The sequence below is a fragment of the Lethenteron reissneri genome, chromosome 54, assembly GCF_015708825.2.
Source record: "Lethenteron reissneri isolate LAM-NWPU_2019-01 chromosome 54, ASM1570882v1, whole genome shotgun sequence".
Taxonomy (NCBI): domain Eukaryota; kingdom Metazoa; phylum Chordata; class Hyperoartia; order Petromyzontiformes; family Petromyzontidae; genus Lethenteron; species Lethenteron reissneri.
This window is the reverse complement of record NC_083832.1, coordinates 1,239,349-1,262,251: the sequence shown is the minus strand read 5'-3', so window position 1 is coordinate 1,262,251 and position 22,903 is coordinate 1,239,349. Positions and strand designations below refer to the sequence as shown.

The following is a 22,903-nucleotide window of genomic DNA, read 5'->3' as shown; positions in this document are numbered from 1 at the left end:
CCTGGGTCTCCCCTAGGTCGACTCAGCCTCAAACGAGTAAGTGGTGTTGTATGTCAACATCGCCACTGGGGAGACAAAGGCGGCTGGCCGTGGTGAATCCAAGTCCCGGGCGAAGCCGGGTAGTAAAGCTCGTGTTTCATAAATCTTGTGTTCGATAACTTCGGTACACACGCCGGTGAGCATATACACGGCTGTGTCGGCAGGGCGGAGGAACTGGGGCAAAGGTCATGGAGGGCCCCATCTGGAAGCCCCTGGAACCTGCTAGTGGGTTCGAGAAGGGAGGCGCGGCCAGGGCTGAGCCAGGCCACGCTGGTCACATAGAAAGGGGCCGAGAGTGGGGAGCTCCCGGCTTGTCGGTTTGGGGATTGGATCGTCTCGCCGTCGCTGTCGTCTCGTCGCCATCGTCGATGCAATCTTCGCTCGAGATTGCGCTGCCAGAGAGCCTGTCAGCTGTCTCGGTCAGCGCCGTCGATGCTAGACGGCTCGTGTTGTGTCATAGGCTAGCGAGTGCAGAGTGTGTGCAGGTGAGATCTTGTGTGTTAATAAAAGAACGTGCCTGTACAAATATCGTCTCCGAAGTCACTGCGCTACACGAGTTCAGCACGACACCAGTTGTGTATTGGAGCGTAAATCCACTACAGCATTTACAATTCGAGTACACGTGACGTTTCGCTGGTGATTACAACAACAACAACTAGCCTCATCAGGCGACGAGCCAGAATTGTGGAGAGAGTTCTCCTATTTCGGTCTTGAATCGACGTGGTGAAGGGGATGTCATCGCTGTGAGCCTGTCAGGTGCGAAGACCAGAGGGGGGTTAATGTGGCCATCAAAGTTACAATGGTGTCATGCTAATCTGAGAAAATGCAGTTCCTATTATTGTTGGTTGGGTTATTCATAGTTTATCAACATTTATTTGAAGCTTTCGTGACTGCAGGAATCGATACTCTTTGGGTCTTTCGGTGAAGTCACGTAGGTAGACAAATAATAATAATAATAGATCACGACGTTTCGGACGCAACATAAGCGTCCCTCGTCATTTTTCGCCTGATGACGGACCCTTGTGTTGCGTCCGAAACGTCGTGATTTATTATTTTTCTACCGACAGTGAAGGAAAAAAGTATTTGATCCCCTGCTGATTTTGTACGTTTGCCCACTGACAAAGAAATGATCAGTCTATAATTTTAATGGTAGGTTTATTTGAACAGTGAGAGACAGAATAACAACAACAAAATACTGAAAAATGCATGTCAAAAATGTTATAAATAGATTTGCATTTTAATGAGGGAAATAAGTATTTGACCCCCTCTCAATCAGAAAGATTTCTGGCTCCCATGCGTCTTTTATACAGGTAACGAGATGAGATTAGGAGCACACTCTTAAAGGGAGTGCTCCTAGTCTCAGCTTGTTACCTGTATAAAAGACACCTGTTCACAGAAGAAATCAATCAGATTCTAAACTCTCCACCATGGCCAAGACCTAAGAGCTCTCCAAGGATGTGAGGGACAAGATTGTAGACCTACACAAGACTGGAATGGGCTACAAGACCATCGCCAAGCAGCTTGGTGAGGTGACAACAGTTGGTGCGATTATTCGCAAATGGAAGAAACACAAAAGAACTGTCAATCTCCCTCGGCCTGGGGCTCCATGCAAGATCTCACCTCGTGGAGTTGCAATGATCATGAGAACGGTGAGGAATCAGCCCAGAACTACACGGGAGGATCTTGTCAATGATCTCAAGGCAGCTGGGACCATAGTCACCAAGAAAACAGTTGGTAACACACTATGCCGTGAAGGACTGAAATCCTGCAGCGCCCGCAAGGTCCTCCTGCTCAAGAAAGCACATATACGTGCCCGTCTGAAGTTTGCCAATGAACATCTGGATGATTCAGAGGACAACTGGGTGAAAGTGTTGTGGTCAAATGAGACCAAAATGGAGCTCTTTGGCATCAACTCAACTCGCTGTGTTTGGAGGAGGAGGAATGCTGCCTATGACCCCAAGAACACCATCCCCACCGTCAAACATGGAGGTGGAAACATTATGCTTTGAGGGTGTTTTTCTGCTAAGGGGACAGGACAACTTCACCGCATCAAAGGGACAATGGATGGGGCCATGTACCATCAAATCTTGGGTGAGAACCTCCTTCCCTCAGCCAGGGCATTGAAAATGAGTCGTGGATGGGTATTCCAGCATGACAATGACCCAAAACACACGGCCAAGGCAACAAAGGAGTGGCTCAAGAAGAAGCACATTAAGGTCCTGGAGTGGCCTAGCCAGTCTCCAGACCTTAATCCCATAGAAAATCTGTGGAGGGAGCTGAAGGTTCGAGTTGCCAAACGTCAGCCTCGAAACCTTAATGACTTGGAGAAGATCTGCAAAGAGGAGTGGGACAAAATCCCTCCTGAGATGTGTGCAAACCTGGTGGCCAACTACAAGAAACGTCTGACCTCTGTGATTGCCAACAAGGGTTTTGCCACCAAGTACTAAGTCATGTTTTGCAGAAGGGTCAATTACTTATTTCCCTCATTAAAATGCAAATCAATTAATAACATTTATGACATGCGTTTTTCTGGATTTTGTTGTTGTTATTCTGTCTCTCACTGTTCAAATAAACCTACCATTAAAATTATAGACTGATCATTTCTTTGTCAGTGGGCAAACGTACAAAATCAGCAGGGAATCAAATACTTTTTTCACTCACTGTACGTGACTTTACAGAAAGACCCAAAGAGTATTAATCAACATTCATAATAAATTCATGACATTACGTTGTTCTGAGAATGTGCAGAGAATACGCAGTACCAATTATTGGCTGCTCACAGTCGATCTACACACAGTGGAAAGGCGTGCGATGGAGCGCGATAGCCGGCACTGACGCTGGGTTCGGGTCCTCGTTGCAGCCCCAACCATGGCGGTGACACCGCGGTTCTCTCCTTAAAGAGTCTATGAGTTCCAGCCTGGTCACCAGTGACTCATATAGAGACCCATGGACTCAAATAGAAAGCCATCGACTCATATAGAGACCCATCGACTCACATAGAGACCCATATACTCTTATAGAGACCCATAGACTCACAAAGAGACCCATAGACTCACATAGAGACCCATAGACTCACATAGATACCGATAGACTCATATAGAGACCCATAGACTTGCACAGAGACCTACATCTCTTCACCCACACTCACCACTCACTCACCATTCACTCACGACTCACTCACCACTCACCACAGACACTACATCTCTTCACCCACACTCACCACTCACTCACCACTCATCACTTACTCACTACTCACTCACGACTCACCACAGACACTACATCTCTTCACCCACACTCACCACTCACTCACCATTCACTCACGACTCACTCACCACTCACCACAGACACTACATCTCTTCACCCACACTCACCACTCACTCACCACTCATCACTTACTCACTACTCACTCACGACTCACCACAGACACTACATCTCTTCACCCACACTCACCACTCACTCACCACTCACTCACCACTTACTCACTACTCACTCACCACTCACCACAGACACTACATCTCTTCACCCACACTCACCACTTACTCACCACTCACTCACAACTCACTCACCACTCACTCACCACTCACCACAGACACTACATCTCTTCACCCACGCCCACCGACCGCTCGCCACGGAGAGAATGCAGAAAACAATCTAGGTCAGTGAGTGCGTCAGCAACAACAACATCAACACAATCTATTTATATATTGAAACATGGACTTGAAACCGCCCCACCACGCACGCTCGCTGGCGGCCGCGAGTCACATTCACAGCCGAGACGGCACCCTCCCAGCCACACCGCGGGGTCCGTGCGGCCACACCGCGAGAAGGCATCACAGCACATGCTCGTCCACAAAGTGCCGGGTTCGGAGCGAGTGACCGAAGGGGGAGCCCCCAGTGTCAATCGCAGTGCTTCCCTGAGAAGGGCTGGGAAGGCCGCCGGTATGATACACCGGCGCGCCTCGCCACGATAGTTTCCCCCATAATGTGAAGAAAATGAAGACAAGTAAAGACCTCTTTAGTTATTATTCATTTGGAGTCCCTCCCAATAAATCTGCTATAAATGTCTAAATGATGGGTCACTTTGTTGAGCTGTCATTTGTGGCCAGGTTGCTTCTAAAAAACAAGTTCATACCTCAGTGGGCCTTGCCTGGTAGGATGGGGATGCTTTAATTGTATTGTATGCGTGTGGGTGATTTGTTAAATTTTTATTGTACTTTGCACGACTAACGTGTTTTTGTACTTACCCCTACTGGACATCTGTGAGAAAGAGCTTGATAGCTCATCGGATTCCTCCAGGTACAAAAATAAATACTGAAATCTGCCAAAAATATTCAAACGATCAAGTCCAGGCTCCGAGACGCCCCCCTCTTATTCAATATCACTCGCTTGTGTATTACACACAAGGAGCAGCGGCAATCATTGCCTGATAGCAAGCCAGTTGCTGAGTCGCCTTGTGCCGCACAGGGACAGCTGCCAACGGGGGTGCCCTTGGCTCGACCACGCGGCAATCATTGGCCCCCTACTGGCAGACGAATGCCCGCTCACATGCCAGGCGCTGCAAAGGGACAGCTGCCACTGGGCGGGGGCCCCTTTAACATGGGTCGAGACACGATGCAAAGGGCTCCCAGCTGGAGCCAACGGCTTCTTTGAAAGGAACTGGGCCAAAGATCCCAAACGCAGGACCCTCTTGAGACTCGTCCATGCTCTGCTGGGTAAATGACACCGACTTTCACATTGCCGTCACAGCAGCCTCTCGTACATATCACCGCTGCAAAGAATGATCTTGAGTTTTGATTATACAGTAGTGTGCTGATCTTTACAGGTGCATTGAATTGTTTTTATACTCCTGCTGTTATGGAGTGACTCATGCTGCCAGCTACGGCTGCAAAGTTTGGTCGTACATGTTATGCATATCGTTTATTGTTAAATTTGAATCACAGTTCCTATGATCACTGTTACATTGTTTTTATAGCTTTATTTTGGTGATTTCGAAAACGTATGGTTTAGCCATGTTTGTTTGTTGAAGTACAGAGTTAGCCTGATGAATTTAATATAAATTGTCTTATGGTTGTTATTGTTTAACTTGCATCCCACTGGGATTTTTGCACACAGCGTTGATATACGGTGTTTTTTTCTGGAAGACTTTGCTGTTTTTTCCTGAATTTTTCTGTTGCACGTAGTCACTTTAAGATGTTTCTTGTTCATGTTTTTTTTGTTGCGGTTGTGCCCGAGTCAAGAGCCACGTGGCTCATACGGCTAAACAGTACCTAATACATGAAACTGAAAAACCACCCTGTGCGCCAGCATAGTGGCACAAATAGCACAAGATATTAGTGCTGTCATACGCTTGGGAAAGGTGCTACCCATGTTGCAATCCGCCTGCAACATTGTGTAATAGCCGCAAAACGACAGACCACTTCTCTGACATGGTGAGCGTGCGGACGGACAGTCTGGAAGTGCGTCAAAGGCCTCTGATTGCTGCAGGGAGGCCTCAGAGTCGACTGCAACATTTTAGACGATCCATTAACCTAATCTACTCATCGTCCCAGCTGGAGCTCGGATGGATATCAGTAATTGACAGGGAACTGGAAGGACTGCACCCCTACCTGCTGTAGCAACTCAACATCAATCGAGTAAATATGCAACGGGTCTACATTTTCTGCTATAGCAAGCAGAGTGTTGAGTGCGTTACTTAATTGACCGGTTGCGTCAAAGGCGGTTGACGACGTCAGAGAGAAGGACGACGAGGATTGGCTGAGGGCAATAGGGGTGAGCGAACCTTCCAGAAAGGCGGGGGGGGGGTGTGGGGGTATAAAAGGGGAGAGCACGACGGGAAGGGGCGGCTGGAGAGAAGACGAAGCTCGGGCCTCGAGAAGAGTGGCCATGTGTCTACGATAAAGGCTCTTCGTAAAGCAACAACGCGTGTCGGGCGTCGTTACGATTGTGTAACGCGGAGTAGGGGGAGGCTTCCGCGACCGAAGTTATCCACGATCGAGGGGTTTTTTGGGGTTAGATCGCGTAAATATTCATTTGAAACATGAGGAGGATTTCTCAACAACTCTGTGGCTATCGCCTGATGATCCTGGTTGTTGTTGTTGTAATTGCTGGCGAAACGTCACTGTACTCGAATTGTAAATGTTGCATTGGGTTTACTCTCCAACATACACTACACTATACACTACACTGTACACTACGCTATACACTACGCTATACACTACACTATACACTACATTATATTTGTAGATGTTGTAGTGGGTTTACTGTCCAGCACACTATGGTGTTGTTAATGTGACAAACCCCTTTACTGATTGGCTGTGTCGGGTGGTGTCGGGTTTAATGACACATTTATATATTTACGCGATCTAACCTAAAATAACTTCTCTTATGAAAATTGTATAACTCTGGTTTTAATACAAATGAGTTCACCTCTTAGTTTTACGTGTCAGGTCACCGCAGGATGTGTCATGGTACTCAACAGCCACCGATAGGTCACTATCCGTGCACCTATTGACAAGCTGACGCATCCGGATACAAGTTTAAACTGTAATCCTCATCAGCGACCCCCCCCCCCTCCGACTCATCCAGCAGCATCCCAAGGTGCCGTGCGGCGATGCTACGCCGATGCAGCCGTGACGACGACCGCCCATTCCTGCTCGAGCGCGACCGCGGTTCCGTTCGCTCGATCGTGAGGCACATCCCATTGGCATCCACGTTACCACAAACATAAACGCGTTCCCCAATTACACTCGCTGCGTTGTATCATCCAACGCCGCGTGATGTAAACAAGACGCGGCGTTGTAGGAGAAGCGGCGCGTTGACGGTCGCGGAGAAGCAAAGTGCCATGACCAGGGTGGGAGGTGTTGGGAAAACAAAATAACAATAAGATCCATTTTAGATTCTAACGAATTCGATACGGAAAAAACAACTCAATGTACGGCCGATCATCGATTATCCAGCACCGCGCGATTATTCGGAGACTTCCATCCTTTATCCGGCGGCACCCCGGGTCCATCCGGCGAAACCGGCAAAAGCGCTCCGAAGACTGTAACCCAGTCCGGCGATCGTCAAACACAAATCGCGGTTGTGTTGGTACAAGAGCAGAATACGTACGGTACATCACCCCATGCAGAGTCTTCGAGATTGGAGCGAATAAGTACGCTACTTTTGACAGCAAGGATATTTGTTTTTTTCTTTTTGCATGCTTATTTACGCTAATTTCGTAGATTAAATTAACTTAAATTAAAAACACTACGAAAAAAATATATATACACAGCACCTAAAAATGTGATGCAAATAATAAGATATTTTAAATAACGACGTGGTGATTATCCGGATCCTCGTTTGCTGCACCGAAGCCCCCAGATAATTGATGACCTTCTGGATTTCAAAGAGCCGCAAATTGTCGCTGCTTGTTAACAGCACTTGTCCCAACAGTCTGTTAGAGCGAGCACCTATGAAAGTCGGCACGGCACACGAGGGGGTGGGTGGCCAGCACCACGCCCGGCCCGCGATGTTTACACATCGCACCAGGTACGAATTGTAGGCTGAGTCGACCTAGTGGAGGCCCATGACCAGTTCAAATAATCTTCACTGGTGTGGGCCATGAGTGGGAATCGAACTCGGGTCTCTGAGGTTCGTAGCGCAGCGTAGCGCTAACCACTACACCACCGCTCCCCACCGGAACGCATCTGGGTTCAGCCCCCACCCTTCCCACTCCCCCCCAACCCCACACCCCACCCCCCCAACCCCACCCCCACACACTGGCCGGGTGACCCCCCCCCGCCCCCCCCCCAAGATTTGTGTGGCTCACAGCGACCGCATGGTCATGGGGTCACACCCTGATTGAGGGGGGTCGACTCGGCCCATCACCAACCCTCCCTCCGGGGGTCACTAAAATGGGGTACCGCTTTTCGTGGTTATCCAATGTGTAGACTGGCCCCCGCCTCTCCCCCCGCCATAGGAATGTGGAATTTCCACGGCCGGCTCTGCAGGGGCTGTCGATGAGCATCAACTGGACATGTATTACTTCTGGACATCCGTGAAAAAAGAGCGTCATAGATGATCGGATTCCTCCTGGAGAAGGATTCTGAACGGGAGGGGAATGTGGCTCACGTGAGCGGCAGGTGTTCGCTCTGTTTGACGATTATTATAAAACAAAACATTGTTAAAGATGGGAATCGTCCCCCTCCGTCCTCCTCCCTCGGTGGCCCAAACTCATAGCCACATCGCAAGTGCTGTTAGCGAGCACCTCTCAAAGTCCCTCTGATGTCGCATGAATGGAGGCTGAGTGGTGTGGCCACATTTGTCTCTACCACCGATTTTTGCCACCGCCTGAGAATTAAGGGACCCTTCTGGCTCGAGAGCTCAGCGCGGTTGCTGCTGCTGCCGCTGTTGTTGCTGCTGCCGCTGTTGCTGCTACCGCTGTTGCTGCTGCCGCTGTTGCCCGTTACACCGCTGTGACAATTTAAATCATGGAACAAGCAACTCGCGACTCGCGACTCGCGCGTACCTGAGCGACACGGCAGAGATGACGCGAGACGAGGGCGAGGTGGCGAGCGGGCGAGGGCACTACGAGGTGGACATGTCCCCACCCCCCCACCCCCCACCATGTGCCCGAGCGAGCCAGCGAGGACCCCCCCGCCCACCTCCCCCCAACCATCACGTACCGGCTCCCGCGACTCCGAGCCGCACGCGGCGCAAGCGCTCGCTCCGCACGCGGCGCACGTCCTCCCGTTGTTGGCTCGCTCCGTGCCGAAGCTCAGCTCCGCCCTGCAGCGCGGGCACGCGGCCCTGGGGGTCGTCAGCGCCACGGCGCTGGGGACAGCGGCGACGGCACCGCCGCCGCCGTGCGCCCTCTGCTGCGGGCCCTGCGTGGAGGACCCCGGCGCTCGTCGGGTCTCTGCCGGCCGAGCGGCACCGGCGTCGGCTGCCTTGGCCGCGGGCGGCGAGCCGGGCGCCGGGTTGACGGCCCCGATGAGGTTCGATGCCTGGCTCAGGAGGGAGGCGCCGTAGCCGAACAGCTTCCCCGTGACGCTCTCCTCCGCCGCTCGCTGCTGCTGCGGCTGCTGCTTCTGCTGCGTCCTCTCATCGCTCGCCGAAGTGCCCGTCGCTTTCTTGTGCTCACCGGCGCCACCGGCGCCACCGCCACCGCCGTCGCTCGAGGGATGAGTCGGTGCTTTCTCTCCCGGCGGCGGCGGCTGCTGCTGTCGACGCTGCTGCTGGTTTGTTGGAGTCGACCCGTGCGGTTTGGCGCTGGGCTGCTGCTGCTGTACCAGCCCCGTGATGTCCTGCATCTGGCAGCTGAGACACAGCCACTCGACCTGTGCGGGAACGCAAGAGGGTAGGGGGTGGGTGGGGGGGGCGATGATGAGACACAACTCGCGAGCGGGGGGGGGGGGTGCGTTAATGCCGCTGCCCCCCTTTCGGCGGGGCCACGGCGACTCCGGCGACGCGTCACCCCCCCCCCCCCCGCCTCTGAATTGTCGTCTGCATTCCGGCGCTCCCGCCCTCGCTTTGCGCAGACAAATGAAGTCTCCGTGAACCACGGGGGGGGGGGGGGGGGGTGGGTGGGTCAGCGAGGGGCCAGAGGTGGTCTGCGCAGCTCCGGTCAGCGCTACGAACCCGGCCACCCGAGTTCGATTCCCCCTCCTGGCCAACTATCAGTGACACTTATCTGAACCGGTCCTGGGCGACTCAGCCTCAAATGAGTAGCTGGTGCAATGCGTAAAAAACACCGCCACTGGGGGAGACAAAGGCGGCCGGGCGTGGTGCTGGCCACCCACCCCCTCGTGTGCCGTGCCGGCCTTCATAGGTGCTCGCTAACAGCACTTGCCCCAAGAGTCTGTCACAGGCTATACGGGGGATCTTTGTGTTTTGTCCTTGACTGTTGTTTGTTGGAGATGATTACGTAACATTGCATCCTGTAACAGCAATATGAGAGTGAACACTTTTTTCTACTGCTTTGAGCGTGGGAAGATCGTTATATTAATGACATGCATGAGTATCATTGTCACTTAACCCAAGCGATTATGAGAGCTTCGTGATGAGTGGATGTGGCTCATAGCACAAACGCCCGGCGCCTTGCATGTCAATTACATCGCTGTGTGTAACGTGGCCTTTCAGAAAAAGAACAACACATATCATAGGCGACGTTTCGGTCAACGCCCCATTGTCTCGGCACGTGCACAAGGAAGGCCCATTGCCCATCTCACGTGGCAGATTGAGGTACCACAAAGAAGGCCCATTGCCTGAAACGTCACCTATATATATTTTTTTTATCTTAAGACCAGAATCAATGTGACACTCGCCGGGCAGAACGACAGCAAGTGAACCCAGCGCTCGCCCACAGGCGCGTGCCTCTCTTGCCCACTCAACTGCACCCTACGCCTCTTTGGAGAGAAGACAAACGGTGGATATTAAAATAGGGATCCGTGGTGGCCGTTGTCTCGCTTGTGCGAGCTCAGCAGACGTCGAGCCTGGACGGCGCTTGGATGGGCGACCGCCGTGCTGTGTGCAGGGGCAGCAGCAGGCGCGGTGGGGAGTGTGTTGTACCGTACTTCCACGCTCCCGCCTGTGTATCCGCCCGCAGGGACCAAACAAGCCGGCGCGGCCGCGCGGGCGGTCACGGGGAGGTCGTCAGCCAGCAGTGGAGTGTGACCAAGCGCCCCTGCCCGCCATTCGATTTTACCCACGCGATTTCAATTCTCACAGCGGTGTAGCGGGCAGCAGCAGCAGTAGCAACAGCAGCGGCTGAAACGCTGTGGTGGGCCGAGGGCGTTTTCCTAAAATGCCCCCACCAACTCCACCAACTCCGCCGCCTCTGTCGACCCAGCAGTCGGTAACTCACGCCTGTCAACCCCTTCACAGTGCCCTACCTTATTATTACACAACAATTCAGACCGCATTGGTCACCCCCGTGCCCGCATAAATCTCAACGTTCATCCTACAAAGTCCCATCACAAGGGAGAAACACAAACAAATAGACGCACAAAAACACACATTTTGAACGCATTGAAACGGCTATACACCGTATGGAGCTGAAAACTCAATTTCCCTGGACAAGAATACGGCGTGAACCCCGTGGGATGAGAGGTGTGCGGTCAAAAGGTCACGTGCGGTCAACAGGTGATGTGCGGTCACGTCCCACCTCTTCCTACACGCGTGCCCTTACCCCCCCCCAACCAACCAAGTCCCCTTCCAAGAGTCTGCTCGGATCGAGGCACCCAGCAGGGGCAGAGTCGCACCTTCGCCTGCTTCTTGTGGCAATAAACAAGGAGGCTGCCTCGCGGAACGAGACGACGTTACCATGGACACCGTTCCCGTGAACTTCAATCATCGATTCCTCCTCCTGCCCACCTCGGGGACTCGCCGTGCACCAGACACTGCTCCGTCTCGCCCAACACCACCACCACCACTCTCTGTTCAACCACCACCACCACCACAACCACTACCACTACCACAAACACTGATCTCTGTTCAACCACAACCACTACCACAACCACTACCACAACCACCACTCTCTGTTCAACCACTACCACCACCACAGCTCTCTGTTCAACTACTACCACAACCACTACCACAACCACTACCACAAGCACTGATCTCTGTTCAACCACTACCACCACCACTACCACCACTCTCTGTTCAACCACTACCACCACCACTACTCTCTGTTCAACCACTACCACAACCGCCACCACCACCACCACTCTCTGTTCAACCACTACAACAACCACTACCACCACTCTCTGTTCAACCACTACCACCACCACGACCACAACCACCACTCTCTGTTCAACCACTACCACAACCACTACCACAACCACTACCACCACCACCACTCTCTGATCAACCACTACCACAACCACAACCACCACTCTCTGTTCAACCACTACCACAACAACTACCAACCACCACCACTCTCTGTTCAACCACTACCACCACCACCACTCTCTGTTCAACCACTACCACAACCACTACCACTACCACAACCACAACCACCACTCTCTGTTCAACCACTACCACCACCACTACTCTCTGTTCAACCACTACCACAACCACTACCACCACTCTCTGTTCAACCACTACCACAACAACTACCAACCACCACCACTCTCTGTTCAACCACTACCACCACCACCACTCTCTGTTCAACCACTACCACAACCACTACCACAACCACTACCACAACCACCACTCTCTGTTCAACCACTACCACCACCACTACTCTCTGTTCAACCACTACCACAACCACTACCACCACTCTCTGTTCAACCACTACCACTACCACAAGCACAACCACCCCTCTCTGTTCAACCACCACAACCACAACCACCACTCTCTGTTCAACCACTACCACAACCACTACCACAACCACTACCACAACCACTACCACAACCACTACCACAACCGCCACTCTCTGTTCAACCACAACCACTACCACAACCGCCACTCTCTGTTCAACCACTACCACACCCACTACCACAACCACCACTACTCTCTGTTCAACCACTACCAAAACCACCACTCTCTGTTCAACCATTACCACCACTGTCACCACCACCACCGTCACCACCACCCCCGTCACCACCACCGTCACTACCGCAGGTCACAACAACACAAACAACACAAACACCCCCCCCCCCCCCCCCGTGTCGCCTGTTCACAGACTGTCGGGCGAGTGTTGTTCGCGAGAAGCGCCCAAGGCCGGCATGGCACACGAGGGGGTGGGTGGCCAACACCACGTCCGGCCGCCTCTCACCCACCCTCCCACTGGCCCACTCACTCACCTACCCACCCACTCACCCACCCACTCACCACACTGCAGGTCACAACAACACTCACCTACTCACCACACTGCAGGTCACACCAACTCACCCACTCACCACACTGCAGATCACAACAACACACTCACCCACTCACCACACTGCAGATCACAACAACACACTCACCCACTCACCACACTGCAGGTCACAACAACACACTCACCCACTCACCACACTGCAGGTCACAACAACACACTCACCCACTCACCACACTGCAGGTCACAACAACACACTCAACCACTCACCACACTGCAGGTCTCAACAACACACTCACCCACTCACCACACTGCAGATCACAACAACACTCACCCACTCACCCACCCACTCACTCACCACACTGCAGGTCACAACACACTCGCCCACTCACCCACCCACTCACTCACCACACTGCAGGTCACAACAAACTCGCCCACTCACCCACCCACTCACTCACCACACTGCAGGTCACAACACACTCGCCCACTCACCCACCAACTCACTGACCACACTGCAGGTCACAACACACTCGCCCACTCACCCAACCCACTCACTCACCACACTGCAGGTCACACCCACTCACTCACCACACTGCAGGTCACACCCACTCACTCACCACACTGCAGGTCACAACACACTCGCCCACTCACCCACCCACTCACTGACCACACTGCAGGTCACAACACACTCGCCCACTCACCCACCCACTCACTCACCACACTGCAGGTCACACACACTCGCCCACTCACCCACCCCTCACTGACCACACTGCAGTCACAACACCACTCGCCCACTCACCCACCCACTCACTCACCACACTGCAGGTCACAACACACTCGCCCATCACCCACCCACTCACTCACCACACTGCAGGTCACAACACACTCGCCCACTCACCCACCCACTCACTCACCACACTGCAGGTCACAACACACTCGCCCACTCACCCACCCACTCACTCACCACACTGCAGGTCACAACACACTCGCCCACTCACCCACCCACTTCACTCACCACACTGCAGGTCACAACACACTCGCCCACTCACCCACCCACTCACTCACCACACTGCAGGTCACAACACACTCGCCCACTCACCCACCCACTCACTCACCACACTGCAGGTCACAACACACTCGCCCACTCACCCACCCCACTCACTCACCACACTGCAGGTCACAACACACTCGCCCACCAAACCTCACCCCACACCCACTCACTCACCACACTGCAGGTCACAACACACTCGCCCACTCACCCACCCACTCACTCACCACACTGCAGGTCACAACACACTCGCCCACTCACCCACCCACTCACTCACCACACTGCAGGTCACAACACACTCGCCCACTCACCCACCCACTCACTCACCACACTGCAGGTCACAACACACTCGCCCACTCACCCACCCACTCACTCACCACACTGCAGGTCACAACACACTCGCCCACTCACCCACCCACTCACTCACCACACTGCAGGTCACAACACACTCGCCCACTCACCCACCCACTCACTCACCACACTGCAGGTCACAACACACTCGCCCACTCACCCACCCACTCACTCACCACACTGCAGGTCACAACACACTCGCCCACTCACCCACCCACTCACTCACCACACTGCAGGTCACAACACACTCGCCCACTCACCCACCCACTCACTCACCACACTGCAGGTCACAACACACTCGCCCACTCACCCACCCACTCACTCACCACACTGCAGGTCACAACACACTCGCCCACTCACCCACCCACTCACTCACCACCACTGCAGGTCACAACACACTCGCCCACTCACCCACCCACTCACTCACCACACTGCAGGTCACAACACACTCGCCCACTCACCCACCCACTCACTCACCACACTGCAGGTCACAACACACTCGCCCACTCACCCACCCACTCACTCACCACACTGCAGGTCACAACACACTCGCCCACTCACCCACCCACTCACTCACCACACTGCAGGTCACAACACACTCGCCCACTCACCCACCCACTCACTCACCACACTGCAGGTCACAACACACTCGCCCCACTCACCCACCCACTCACTACCACACTGCAGGTCACAACACACTCGCCCACTCACCCACCCACTCACTCACCACACTGCAGGTCACAACACACTCGCCCACTCACCCACCCACTCACTCACCACACTGCAGGTCACAACACACTCGCCCACTCACCCACCCACTCACTCACCACACTGCAGGTCACAACACACTCGCCCACTCACCACACTGCACGTCACTAACACTGCAGGTCACACCCACTCACTCACCACACTGCAGGTCACAACACACTCGCCCACTCACCCACCCACTCACTCACCACACTGCAGGTCACAACACACTCGCCCACTCACCCACCCACTCACTCACCACACTGCAGGTCACAACACACTCGCCCACTCACCCACCCACTCACTCACCACACTGCAGGCCATCGCGCCTCTCTCTCTGTGTGCTTCATCCCTCGCACTGCTCCACCTGGGGATTCCCTTGCTCCCAGCAGCGGCATCATCATCGCCTCTGTCTCCCCTCCCCCGGGTTCTGTCGACGATCACCTCACTCGACTCGACAAATGATACCTGGCGATGCTGCCTGCGGCTGCTGCAGCTGCGTTTGGAGGGCGCTGCACAGAGCTCGAAGCACTCCGTGAATAACGCCGCACGTGGCCGTAAAGTGGGGGCGGGAACAACTGTGCTTGATAGGCGACGTTTCAGGTAACGGCCCTTCCCATCGCAGCGGCATAGCGAGGCCAGAGACGACGACAGAGACGACGAGTAAAATAACGCGCGGTTCCTTCATCGATGACTCGGCAAGTCGCCCTCTCTCCCTGAGTCGCCCTCTGAGTCGTCCTCTCTCTCTGAGTCTCCCTCTCTCTCTGAGTCGCCCTCTCTCTCTCTGAGTCGTCCTCTCTCTCTGAGTCGTCCCTCTCTCTCTGAGTCGTCCCTCTCTCTCTGAGTCGCCCTCTCTCTGAGTCGTCCTCTCTCTCTGAGTCGCCTTCTCTCTCTGAGTCGTCCTCTCTCTCTGAGTCGCCCTCTCTCTCTGAGTCTCTTTTTCTGAGTCGTCCTCTCTCTCTGAGTCGCCCTCTCTCTCTCTATCTCTCTCTCGGAGTCGCCCTCTCTCTCTCTGAGTCTCTCTCTCTGATTCGCCCTCTCTCTCTGAGTCGTCCACTCTCTCTGAGTCGTCCTCTCTCTCTCTGAGTCGCCCTCTCTCTCTGAGTCGCCCTCTCTCTCTGAGTCGCCCTCTCTCTCTGAGTCGCTCTCTCTGAGTCGTCCTCTCTCTCTGAGTCGCCCTCTCTCTCTGAGTCTCTCTCTTTGAGTCGCCCTCTCTCTCTGAGTCTCTCTCTCTGAGTCGTCCTCTTTCTCTTTGAGTCGCCCTCTCTCTCCGAGTCGCCCTCTCTCTTTGAGTCGTCCTCTCTCTCTGAGTCGTCCTCTCTCTCTGAGTCGCCCTCTCTCTCTGAGTTGCCCTCTCTCTCTGAGTCATCCTCTCTCTCTGAGTCGCCCTCTCTCTGAGTCGCCCTCTCTCTCTCTCTGAGTCGCCCTCTCTCTCTGAGCCGCCCTCTCTCTGAGTCATCCTCTCTCTCTGAGTCGCCCTCTCTCTCTGAGTCTCTCTTTCTGAGTCGTCCTCTCTCTCTGAGTCGTCCTCTCTCTCTGAGTCTCTCTCTCTGAGTCGCCCTCTCTCTCTGAGTCTCTCTCTCTGAGTCGTCCTCTCTCTGAGTCGCCCTCTCTCTCTGAGTCGCCCTATCTCTCTGAGTCTCTCTCTCTGATGTCGCCCTCTCTCTCTGAGTCTCTCTCTCTGAGTCGTCCTCTCTCTCTGAGTCGCCCTCTCTCTCTGAGTCGCCCTATCTCTCTAAGTCGTCCTTTCTCCCACACACACGCACTCGCACACACACACCCTCACCCACACACACTCACCCACACACCCACACACACACACTCACCCACACACACACCCACACACCCACACACACACAACAACACAACAACAACAACAACCTCCATTCGCCACTAAGTGTCGGTGACTTCACCACGACGCTTGTGCCAGGCCAAGTGCACCTTGAGGCCACGTGAAGTGTCGAACGCCCGCTGGCAGGAGGTCACGGGGCAGACCCAGGTGCCACGGGTTGACTGACCGAGATGACCGAGATGACTGGCTGATGCACCACCTGTGCCCCCTACCGTACCAACTTGCTGTGCTTTAGCCACCCGGCGCTCCGCTCGTTGTTGTGAGCGTCGCTCCTCCGCCCTCCGTTGTTGTTGGAGGGCGACTGCCTCCAACTGCCCAGTAGCGTCCTTCACGAGCCTCCTCCACTGAGGCCGATCTTGACACCGCTGGTACCAGTCATCGGCAAGTCCAATTAGCTCCACGTTCTCCTGTACCACATCACTCCATCTCTTCTATAGCCCGTGCCACGCCCGTTTAGCCCCCTCGATCCGGCCGAACACACACACACACTCATCCACAAACCCACCAGCACACACCCACCCACACATCAATACCCGCAATTCGTCACTAAGTGACGAAGACGTCACCACGGCGCCAGTGCCAGGCCAGGTGCACTTTGAGGTCACGTGAAGTGTCGAAGGCTCGCTGCTGTTAGGAGACAGACCCAGGTGCCATGGGTTAACTGACTGAGATGACTGGCAGATGCACCACCTGTGCCCCCTACTGTGCCAACCCACACACACACCCACTCAGACACACCCACTCACACACACACACCCACTCACACACACACTCACACACCGACTCACACACACACCCACTCACACCCACCCACACACCCACCCACTCACACACCCACACACACACCCACCCACTCACACACACCCACCCACACACCCACCCACTCACACACACCCACCCACACACCCACCCACTCACACACACCCACACCCACTCACACACCCACTCACACACACCCACTCACACACACCCACTCACACACACCCACACTCACAAACACACTCATACACACATCCACACACCTACTCACATACACACACACACACCCACTCACACACACACTCACACACACACCCACTCACACACACCCACCCAGCCACCCTGGAGGGAAGTGGCAATGGCAAAGGACACCAGTGCCTTGAGGCCGTGAACCCAGGTTGGGTGTCTTCACTTGAGCCTCAATAATTCATGTTTTCATTAAGTACTTGGTGTGAATGCTATCTACGAACCTCGCCATCCACCTAGCCACCTACCTACGCATCCACCTACCCACCTAACTACCCATCCACCTGCCCACCTACCTACCCATCCACCTACCCACCTACCTACCCATCCACCTGCCCACCTACCTACCCATCCACCTACCCACCTAACTACCATCCACCTGCCACCTACCCATCCACCTACCCACCTAACTACCCATCCACCTACCCACCTACCTTCCCATCCACCTGCCCACCTACCCACCTACCCATCCACCTACCCACCTAACTACCCATCCACCTATCCACCTAGATTACCTTTTAAATATGAAATAAATCTGACTAAAGACGAGATTAATGGGGGGGGGGGGGGTTTGCAAAATAATGTAGCTGTATTCTGAAAAAAAAAAGTTGTATTAATTTCCAAATGGAATTCATGAATCGTGCATTAATGACAGTGGAAGTCAGTTTGAACATTTGTTGAACATAAATTAAATGAATAACCCCATGCGAGTTAGTTATTTGGGCCACGCTGCCTGCGTGTTGAGCTCTCCGCAGCAAAGCCTCGCTGGGAGCGCTCTCCCCACTCTCTCCAGAGCACGGTGCTCCTGACGGATGGAAGTGGGGGGGGGTGGAGCAAGGAAGGGCGGGGGGCAAGGATGGGGGGGGGGGCAACGGGGGTGAGTGACTCGTGGCCTTGAGTGGGAAGAGGAAGGGAGAGACGCTTTTTGGCGCCGTGGTGGCTGGGAGGGAGGGGAGGGATGTTTTTTGGGGGCCGTGGTGGCTATGAAATGTGAACTCCCTCGCCTCGTATGCAGGTGGTCGTGTGTTCTATCCCGGCCCTAACGCCTGCTGTATATTTAGAGTTTGCGGTGTCTCTCTCCCCCCTCCACATTCAAAATAAACCATCAACACGTTTGGAATATTTTTCGGCTGCTTATAAATGTCGCACACCACGATGAGCCCCCTTCGTAGAGCGCTCACGTGTGACAGCCGCATCGCTTCTGCAAACACATCGCTCAAGGGGGGCTCTGACGTCTGGTAAAAGAAAAAATCGTAATAGCTTTTAGTATTTTTTTTTAGAAAAGTTTTAGTCGAGATTGACATCCAAAGAGGCGTTTGCCCAGCGGAGGTCGTCTCGGTTGGCGTGGCGAATCAATCCGCCTCGCAATTCACGACGATCAATGATTCAATTAGCCGCATCCTCTCCGCCCACGTGCCTCGACATAGAGACAAAGATCCCCCCCCGCTCCTCGTGTAGCCCCAACAGGCTGTTGCGGTGTTAGCGAGTGGCGGTGTTAGCGGTGTTAGCGAGTGGCGGTGTTAGCGGTGTTAGCGAGTGGCGGTGTTAGCGGTGTTTGCGAGTGGTGGTGTTAATGAGTAGTGGTGTGTGAGGGATAGCGGTCGTCTCGCGCCAACCACTGTGCCACCGCTCCCAAAAGTGCACGCACGCCAGATGGCTCAAACACACCAGGGCCTCCCTGCCTCCGTCTGGTGTGCGATGTCATATTTAGGGTTGGGTTTACCCCCCACCCCTTTTAATCGGTTCAAACCGACCGAGGTTAATTGGACAAAGCTTCGCTGCGCGTAACAACATAGACACCGTCTCGCAAATGAACGCGGTACATTTGCATAAAAAATGTTTACTGAGATAATGAAAAGCAGAAAAACTAAAACCGGTACCACACGTCGCCCGTGCCGTGTGCTCGACGTCCAGCACGCGCGCCACTCGCGTACAGGAACTTTCCCCATTATCTCCGGACCGTGCTTCATCAATATAACGGTTACCGCTTTAAACCGCTTGCCTGCCGTGCTATTGTAACGACTCCCTCCTTGATAGCTGTGATGACATTGCACGTGGCTCTGTCCCCCTCGCCCCCACCCCCACTCGCTCCCGCCCCTCCCACCCCCGAATCATGACGCGATATTTCCAACTCAACCCACGCCGCCTCCGCCGTCATCATCACGCAAGCGGAGAGGGGGGCCCCTGGAGGGATTTGGCTGAGGCCGCCAGATCTCCCCTCCCCACTCTGATCCGCTGGCTATGATAGATTATCAGCGATTGGCTCGCATTGTGCCGGGGGGCAGGGGGGCATTCGTGCATCGAATGTGGTGGTTGGTGGCGGTGGTGGTGGGGGAGCGGTGGTGCAAGTGGTTAGCGCCGCACCGCCCCCGCTACAAACACGGCCTCCCGGGGCTCGATCCCCCGCTCACGCCGCCACATCGGTGACGAATATCTGAACCAGCCTCTCGCCCCCCCCCCCCCCCCCCCGTAGGTCGACTCAGCTTCAAACGAGTACCTGGTTCGGTTCTGGGGATGGGGAGACAGAGGCGAGCGGCCGGGCGTGGCGCTAAACCGAACCACCGCACTTGTCCCAACAGCCCGTGAAGGCTACACGGGGGTGGGGGTCTTTGTCATTGTAGCACACGCGTGCAGCGACAGGAGCGCGTCACTCGCGGTATTTATTTCCAGCGGCACGCTGGCGGCGCGTGGCCCGGCCACTGTATGCGCTCGGGAGAGGCCGCTTTTGGCCGTGCGAATCAATAATTCACTCCGGCACAGATCGTCTTCTCCGGCACGGGGCGCCTTGAATAAATAGGTCACCTCGACCCCCCCCTCCCCCCGCCCTTCGCGAGTCCGCTCTCCGCGAAAGAGGAATAAGAGGCAGTGCGGGTTTGGCGTTGCTCGTTCGATTCATTCATTCATCCGTTTGCTCATTCACCTACCCCCCCGCCCCACCGCCCACCACCTCCCCCGCGCTATTGCTGGCACAAGCTCGCCCACCCGCACATCCATCCTGCTCACTCGTTCCTTGGATCATTCATCATTCGCCCCTGAAAACGAAATCGTTCCTTCAACTCCATCGGTTCGTTTTGACGCTCGCCCATTCCCCCGCTCCCTCTCTCTCCCTCCCGCCTGGACTCGACCATTCACCGATACTGGGGTGCTCCTTCACACATGCACGCAGCACTCACCCATTCAGCGCATTAATTCATTCGCTCGCTCACTCACTCACTCGCTCGTGCTTTTATCCCATTCGTTCACCCAATCACTCGAGAATCCACTCGCTCGCCCATTCGCTCGCTGTTGTATGGGGTCGCCCATTCACGCGTCCCTCTGCACGCTCACACAGTTATCGAGAGCCATTCGCTTCGTGTGTCTCTCTCCCGTTCTCTCATGCTCGCACTGAGGCATTCGGCCACGCGCTCGACAACGCGCTCCATTTCGCAATGCAACGCTGACGCGCCGTGGGGCCTACCTTCATCAGGTGCGGGTTGGGATTGAAGCCACACCGGTTGCACACGGTCGCCTGGCAGCGCGTGCACCTGCTGCAGTTGGCCTGCTGCAGCGGAGTGCTGTTGCATATCGGGCAGAGCGATGTCCTCGGTGCTGCTGAGCCCGCGGTCGTCGTCCTCGATGTCGATCCGGATGCCGTTCTCGGTTCGGATCCCGACGAGGCCCTCGCTGCTGCTGCTGCTGCTCCTCCACTCGTGGCTGTCCTCAGCGCTGAGTTATGCGCCGATGGTCCCGCTGGTGAATCCGATGGCGAACCTTTGGGCGTCCTTCGTGCAGAGGCAGGTGACGGCTCTGTCGCTGCCCTCGGCGCTGAGCCTGATGACGATGTCCCCGTCGCTGTCCGCGGTGCTGAACCAGCTGAGGACGAGGTTCCCGTCCCTGTCCTTGGTGCTGAACCAGCTGATGACGAGGTCCCCGTCGCTGTCCTTGGTGCTGAACCAGCTGATGACGAGGTCCCCGTCCCTGTCCTTGGTGCTGAACCAACTGATGACGAGGTCCCCGTCGCTGTCCTTGGTGCTGAACCAGCTGAGGACGAGGTCCCCGTCGCTGTCCTTGGTGCTGAACCAGCTGATGACGAGGTCCCCGTCCCTGTCCTTGGTGCTGAACCAACTGATGACGAGGTCCCCGTCGCTGTCCTTGGTGCTGAACCAGCTGAGGACGAGGTCCCCGTCGCTGTCCTTGCCGCTGAACCGGGCGGCGAGGCAGCCGCCGCTGTCCTCGGCGCTGAACTCTGCCCCGTGTCCCTCTGCGGGCCTGTCGGCGTGCGCTCCTCGCCGCTCGACTGCCTCTGCGGTCGGCGGCCCGAGGAGCGTTGACCTCTGGCGCCATGGGGGTCATTGTCCGCGGATGCGTCTCCTCCTCTCCTACGGAAGGGCGGTCGCTGTAGTCAGTTCATCGCAAGAGAACGCCGTCGCCAATTCAGGCGAGCGGGTCCGCGACGATTCGGCGATTGGATCAAATGGTCCCACTCTGCCTCACTCTCTCTCTAACAGACGACACCTCGATGCATTGCTACAACGTAACCCCTTCAGCAGTTAAGGGCGACCTGTGGCCGCTTGCATAACACATCGAGATGTCTCTAATTCCTTCACGAGTTCTCCCCACAACTGATAAACTAATGGGAAAAACAACAACCACACTTTAGCTATCGTATTAAATGGAGTAACCTGGGATTTTCCCTCGGCTGGCCATCTCACGACCTCGAGAGAAACCTGTAAGAGGCAGGTGCCATGCAAGACCCCGCAGCGACCGTGTGGGAAAACGCGCAATGGATGCATTATCCAGCGCGTGTTCCGTAATCGCGTTTAATGGGATTTCCATCAAAGCCCCCGGTCCATTTCCGACTCGACTACTCGGGCAGCTCCGTGCCCAGGCCACGCCGCATTTCGCTCACGTCCAACAAATTATATATATATAAGAAGGCAGGAAAATACGAATTCAAATCAGCAACAAAAAGATTCACAGAGAGAAATATAGAGAGACACACACAGAGACACGAGACAGAGAGACACACACAGAGACAGAGAGAGACACACACAGAGAAACACACAGAGACAGAGAGAGGCAC

The 22,903-nt window shown here is 54.8% G+C and overlaps 1 protein-coding gene across 1 annotated transcript in view; it reads right to left on the bottom strand.

Moving 5' to 3' along the window:
• The window catches only part of LOC133356454 (protein bassoon-like), a 78,528-nt gene extending 56,335 nt beyond the window's left edge, over positions 1-22,193 (bottom strand). Inside the window, exons 1-3 of the mRNA XM_061573986.1 lie at positions 21,299-22,193; positions 8,646-9,359; positions 6,999-7,081 (exon numbers count right to left, since the gene is read on the bottom strand). Coding sequence (XP_061429970.1) covers positions 6,999-7,081; positions 8,646-9,359; positions 21,299-21,304 — 803 coding nt within the window. The 5' untranslated portion in view covers positions 21,305-22,193. The remainder of the gene's footprint in view (positions 1-6,998; positions 7,082-8,645; positions 9,360-21,298) is intronic.
• Positions 22,194-22,903: the final 710 nt, after the last annotated feature.